Source organism: Salvelinus sp. IW2-2015, unplaced genomic scaffold, assembly GCF_002910315.2.
Source record: "Salvelinus sp. IW2-2015 unplaced genomic scaffold, ASM291031v2 Un_scaffold2944, whole genome shotgun sequence".
Taxonomy (NCBI): Eukaryota; Metazoa; Chordata; class Actinopteri; order Salmoniformes; family Salmonidae; genus Salvelinus; species Salvelinus sp. IW2-2015.
In genome coordinates this window covers 51,543-57,845 of record NW_019944239.1, presented here as the reverse complement: position 1 = coordinate 57,845, position 6,303 = coordinate 51,543, and the positions used below count along the sequence as shown (strand labels likewise).

Here is a 6,303-nt window from a genome sequence, read left to right as displayed (position 1 = left end):
TGACGCACCTTCTTACTTATTTCCCCCCAAATCAAACAACAAAATAACCGAACGAATTACATGCTCATGCATAAACAAATATAATCATGATAAAGGGCCTCGAAACCTATTTTCCATTGACAGCATCAAAATTAAATCTGTATCTCTGGGGATTAGTTGCATGCAATCGCCCACCACATCTCTCTCCCCGGTGGTGCTGTACCTCTACTCAGTTTTGGATAATAAGTAAGACAGGACTGAGTCACTAACCATGCCAGCTGGTTCAGGCTGTCTGTAGTAGGCAAAGTTCTCTGTGATCCAGTTATTAAGATAGCAGACAGTGTGATCTTTTTTCGTTTTGCCGGCCTGCCTGGCACTGCAGATCAGTGTGGCGTAGGAGTAGGGAGGCTTCACCTCGTGGTTGGTCTTGAAGTCTACCTCCTCCAGGGACTTGGCTGGCACAGTGATCTGGTGGTGGTTGTTGGTCACTGTCGGGTGAAGGGAGTAGTAACTAGTCCTGTTGGCTGAGGCACTGGAGGTGATGGGGCTGCCTGCACTCTGAGGCATGCCGGAGGCTGCAGTGTCCCCAGCAGGTGGACTGGGGGGGGAGTCGGAGCCYTGAGGGTGCAGGTGGCTGGGCTGAGGCAGCTGGTACGGCTKGCAAGTGGAGCCCGGTAGGCTTTCTAGACTCACACTGACTATGGTGAAGTCCTGGAGCCATTGGAGGCTGGTGAGACTGTCATCCAGGTGGACTGCACCATTCACATTGTCTTGGTCTTCTGGGTGAAGCTTCATCCATTTCTCCTTGAATCGGGTGGCAATCTCTTGACTTGGTAGTACTGGCATTGTAAAGTGTCCCTGTTAATAAATTCCCACAAAAGATTGGTGTGATCTCACTCAGCTCTTTAAATTTACAATACGAAAAACTGCATTATAATCTCATAAAAAKAAAAGAACAGTGGCCATTCATTCATAAAGAAGTATTAGCAAAAGCAGTACATTTACCYTGGTCTTGGTGTACTCCGCAGTACAGCTTGAACGATCAGCTCCACTGTTCTCATATGGTACCCAAACCTCTTACACGTTAKTGCGATGTCTGTACAGATGGCTTGGAGAGGAACTGCTRTCTAAACATGTAAAGCCACGACTTCATTTGCAAAAGTAGTCTTTATGTTTCCACATTCATTCAGATCCTGTCGATGTGTGATAATAATCCCATAACGGCGAGGGGCAGATCAGAACATACTGAGGGAAAGACAGAAAAGACCGCCTTGAGTTTTAATAGCCCTAAACAAATAGCAGGTCGCTGATTGGCTCCGTGGTTTTCAGKTTTCGCCTTTGTTTCTACGGCTCGCTGTATGTGTGCGTGCATATACAGGAAMAATTTGTTAAATCAGCGAAAACAAACAGAATGTAATTACACAGAATATTCTATGAAACATTTTTTACCTAATTAATCAGAAACAAAGTGGCTTCTGACTGTCATGAATACGTTGTGTATTCATGAATTGTAAGAAGGATGTAAGAAGTGCAGTTTGGTTACTAAGGGTCTTCTGTAGGCTATTGGACAGTTAATGATACATAATATTTMAAATGTATCCTGAATAATTGTAGATAATGAGTACATCCTTAGTCATTGTAAAACAGCCAMCTTTGGAGTTAAATGTTTTACAACTGTGATGTGACTTTACCTACACATGGTCGATATTTGAATTGACTTTTGATTAATTCCTCGTTTTATAGACATTGAAGACATACATGTTACAGTTAATGACAATGTGTGTAGTGGAAATTGCGAACATACTGGCTCTGGGATGAAATTGGGTAACTCTGGCTGTGACATGATSTATTAGCGACATCTACTGGTTATTGTCGATGTTAGGTTCTCGAATTTGCKGTACCCGTTTTTTAATCAGTAGGTATACCCAGCTGACAGGGAAACTATGATTCCGTTAAAATGAATATGATCATTGTAGAAAACTCCATCACAGTCACTCTTTCTCTGGTCCTGGGAGTCTGGGACACAGGCTCACAAACTCTGTCTTTCTAACTCAGGGTGTCAAACTCATTTTGACCCGCGGACCGCATTCGCGCACTCGGTCTTCGACGATGTCCGGAGGACGCACTAAAATGTGTTATATTTCATCGCCATCAAAATTGGCCCAAAAATAGTTCTCTCCATCATTTCTTGAATTGGATATACTCCCTGGCTGTCTATCTTTCWTTTCGATGATTATTAACGAGTTGGACACAGTCAAGAAACTGTATGAAGGTACTGTAGGTCCATTATCGTTTCTACACGGTCTCTACATGGTTTTAGTCATACATACACTRCATGACCAAAAGTATGTGAACACCTGCTCGTCAAACATCTCATTCCAAAATCAAGGACATTACTATGGAGTTGGTCACCCTTTGCTGATATAACAGCCTCCACTCTTCTGGGAAGGCTTTCCACTAGATGTTGGAACATTGCTGCCGGGACTTGATTCCATTCAGCCACAAGAGCATTAGTGAGGTCGGGCACTGATATTAGGAGATTAGGCCTGGCTTGCAGTAGGTGTTYCAATTCATCCCAAAGRTGTTCGATGGGTTTGAGGTCAGGGCTCTGTGCAGGCCAGTCAAGTTCTTCCACACCGATCTCAACAAACTATTTCTGTATCAACCTCRCTTTGTGGACAGGGGCATTGTCATTCTGAAACAGAAAAGGGCCTTCCTCAAACTGTTGCCACAAAGTTGGAAGCACAGAATTGTCTAGAATATCATTGTATGCTGTAGCATTAATATTTACCTTCACTGAAACTAAGGGGCCTAGCCCAAACCATGAAAAACAGCCCCAGACCATTATTCCTCTTCCACCAAACTTTACAGTTGGCACTATGCATTGGGACAGGTAGCATCTCCTGGCATCCGCCAAACCCAGATTCATGCGTCAGACTACCAGATGATGAAGAGTGATTCGTCACTCCAGAGAACGCGTTTCCACTGCTCCAGAGTCCAATGGTGACGAGCTTTACACGAACAGTTCTTGTGCTGATGTTGCTTCCAGAGGCCGTTTGGAACTCGGTAGTGAGTGTTGCAACCTTGGGCAGACGATTTTTACGAGCTACACTCTTCAGCACTTGGCATTCCCGTTCTGTGAGCTTGTGTGGCCTACCACTTCACGGCTGAGCCATTGTTGCTCCTAGATGTTTCCATTTCACAATAACAGCACCTAGAGTTGACCGGGGCAGCTTTAGCAGGGCAGAAATTTGACTAACTGACTTGTTGGAAAGGTGGAATCTTATGACGGTGGCACGTTGAAAGTCACTGAGCTCATYAGTATGGCCATTCTATTGCCAATGTTTTGTATAGAGATTGCATGGCTGTGTGCTCGATTTTATACACCTGTCAGCAAGGAGTATGGCTGAAATAGYCAAATCCACTAATTTTAAGGGTTGTTCAGATACTTTTGTATATACAGTACCAGTCAAAAGTTTGGACACACCTACTCATTCAAGGGTTTTTCTTTATTTTTACTAGTTTCTACATTGTAGAATAATAGTGAAGACATCAAAACTAAGAAATAACACATGAATCATGTAGCAACCCAAAAAGTTTTAAACAACAAATATATTTTTATATTTGAGATTCTTCAAAGTAGCCACCTTTTGCCTTGATGACAGCTTTGCACACACTTGGTATTCTCTCAACCAGCTTCATGAGGTAGCACCTGGAATGCACTTTCAATTAACAAGTGTGGCCTTCTTAAAAGTTAATTGTGGAATTTCTTTCCTTTTTATGCGTTTGAGCTAATCAGTTGTGTTGTGACAAGGTAGGGTTGGTATATAGAAATATAGCCCTATTTGGTAAAATACCAAGTCCATATTAAGGCAAGAACAGCTAAAATAAGCAAAGAGAAACAGACAGTCCATCATTACTCTAAGACATGAAAGTCAGTCCATGCAGAAAATGTCAAGAACTTTCAAAGTTTCTTCAAGTGCAGTCGCAAAAACCATCAAGCCTATGATGAAACTGGCTCTCATGAGGACCACCACAGAAATGGAAGACCCAGAGTTACCACTGCTGCAGAGGATAAGTTCATTGAGTTACCAGCCTTAGAAATTTGCAGCCCATAAATGCTCTTTTTAAATTTGAACTAGGGCAAGTCAGTATATAACAAATTCTTATTTAATGACAGCCTACAGGGGAAACAGTGGTTTAACTGCCTTCTTCAGCGGCAGAGCGACAGATTTTTACCTTGTCAGCTTAGGGATTCAATCCAGCAACCTTTCAGTTACTGGCCCAACACTCTAACCACTAGGCTACCTGCTGCTTCACATAGTTCAAGGAACAGACACATGCTCAACATCAACTGTTCAGAGGAGACTGCGTGAATCAGGCCTTCATCGGTTATAATACCTGCAAAGCGCAAAGAAGCCACAACTAAAGCACAACCAATAAGAAGAAGAGACTTGCTTGGACCAAGGAAACACGAGCCATGGACATTAGACTGGTGGAAATCTGTCCTTTGGTCTCATGAGTCCAAATTTGAGATTTTTAGTCCAACCGGTCATGTCTTTGGCAGATCGCACCATGAAGCATGGAAGAGGAGTGTTGTGCAGGTGCTTTGCTGGTACACTGTCTGTGCTTTATTTAGAATTCAAGGCACACTTAACCAGCATGGCTACCACAGCATTCTGCAGTGATACGCCACCACATCTGGATTCACTTAGTGGACAAACATTTGTTTTTTCAACAGGACAATGACTCAACACACCTCCAGGCTGTGTAGAGGACTATTTGACCAAGAAGGAGAGTGATGGGGTGCTGCATTAGATGACCTGGCCTCCACAATCACCCGCCTCAACCTAATTGAGATGGTTTGGATGAGTTGGAACCGCCAGAATGACAGAGAAAAGCAGCCAACAAAGTGCTCAGCATATGTGGGAACTCCTTCAAGACTGTTGGGAAAGCACGGTGGAAGCTGGTTGAGAGAATGTCACAAGTGTGCAAAGCTGTCATCAAGGCAAAGGGTGGCTACTTTGAAGAATCTAAAATCTATTTAGAATTTAACACTTTTTTGGTTACTACATTATTCCATATGTGTAATTTCATAGTTTTGATGTCTCACTATTATTCTACTATGTAGAAAATAATRAAATAAATAAAAACCCTTGAATGAGTAGGTGTGTCCAAACTTTTGACTGGTACTGTATATATAATATATACACATTTCATTTCAACTTGTAGGACTATGCATAGGGTGAATTCGGGAAAGAGTGGGACATGATATAAACTGGGACAGATTAATCCTGATTCCTTTATTTCTTGGTCTGACAAAAGAACATATGGTCATGCCTCCTGYGAATATGAAATCAACAGTCGTTTTTTTGTGTGATTACGAAACATCTGTAGGATTTCATAAATGTATCATGTGTTGGGCTAATATGTTGGATAGATGTCGAAAGAGGTTACAGAAGATGGAAATGCAAAGTGTCCCACTTTTTCCGAATTCACCCTAAATGGTCATCACAGATCAATGGAAGTCAAGCATGAGACATGCAGTTAAAAACAGAAGTGTTCAACATTACATTTATTTAATTGTTATTCACATGCGACTATAGGCTACACATGTAGGATCTTAATTTGAGCCAGTTCGCTACAGCAGGAAAATAATCCTGCAGCAACAGGAAATTTGAATTATGTGGATTATAATGAATGGGACATTTTTGTAGGGGTTGATACATTTTTCATTAGTGCAAATCWAGTCTGATATTTTAAAGTAGAAATTACAAACGTTAGAAGCCTTTTTAAACCTTGAATACACTACAAGTTTGCATYTCCTGCTGTGCAGGAAAATTCTCAGTAATAGAAGATTRATCAAATGAAGATCCTACATCTGTACACAGGGACAGACAGAAATTGATAGAGTTATGAATCACTAAATGTGGTGTTATCCTGGATACCAGGTCAATAATAGTGAGAAACAGGAACAAGGCACAAGTGTATCATCAAAGTTAACATGACACATCGTTAGTCAAAGACACATGACATGAACAGTATTAATCCAAAGCAGATTGGATCGTTTTTACACCCCTTTACAACAAWACTCACAAGCGAAAGATAACCTAATGTTAAAGATGCAATGTCTCAAGATATTGCATAAGTAAAATGGTCGAGAAGCATTTAGTTTATTCCTCCTGGGGAAAAAATGAGAACACACACACACACACAATACAGACCAAATAACAACCAAGTCTACTCATAATGTAGTTCATTTTTAGATTAAATGTATCAATATATGGACCTAACATAATTGTAATTGCTGAACAGTTGGTTTTA

At 41.4% G+C, this 6,303-nt stretch overlaps 1 protein-coding gene across 1 annotated transcript in view; it reads right to left on the bottom strand.

Moving 5' to 3' along the window:
- The window catches only part of LOC112075028 (forkhead box protein J1-B-like), a gene marked incomplete at its 3' end in the record, with an annotated part of 2,428 nt that extends 1,216 nt beyond the window's left edge, over positions 1-1,212 (bottom strand). Inside the window, exons 1-2 of the mRNA XM_024142084.2 lie at positions 985-1,212; positions 250-837 (exon numbers count right to left, since the gene is read on the bottom strand). Coding sequence (XP_023997852.1) covers positions 250-825 — 576 coding nt within the window. The remainder of the gene's footprint in view (positions 1-249; positions 838-984) is intronic.
- Positions 1,213-6,303: the final 5,091 nt, after the last annotated feature.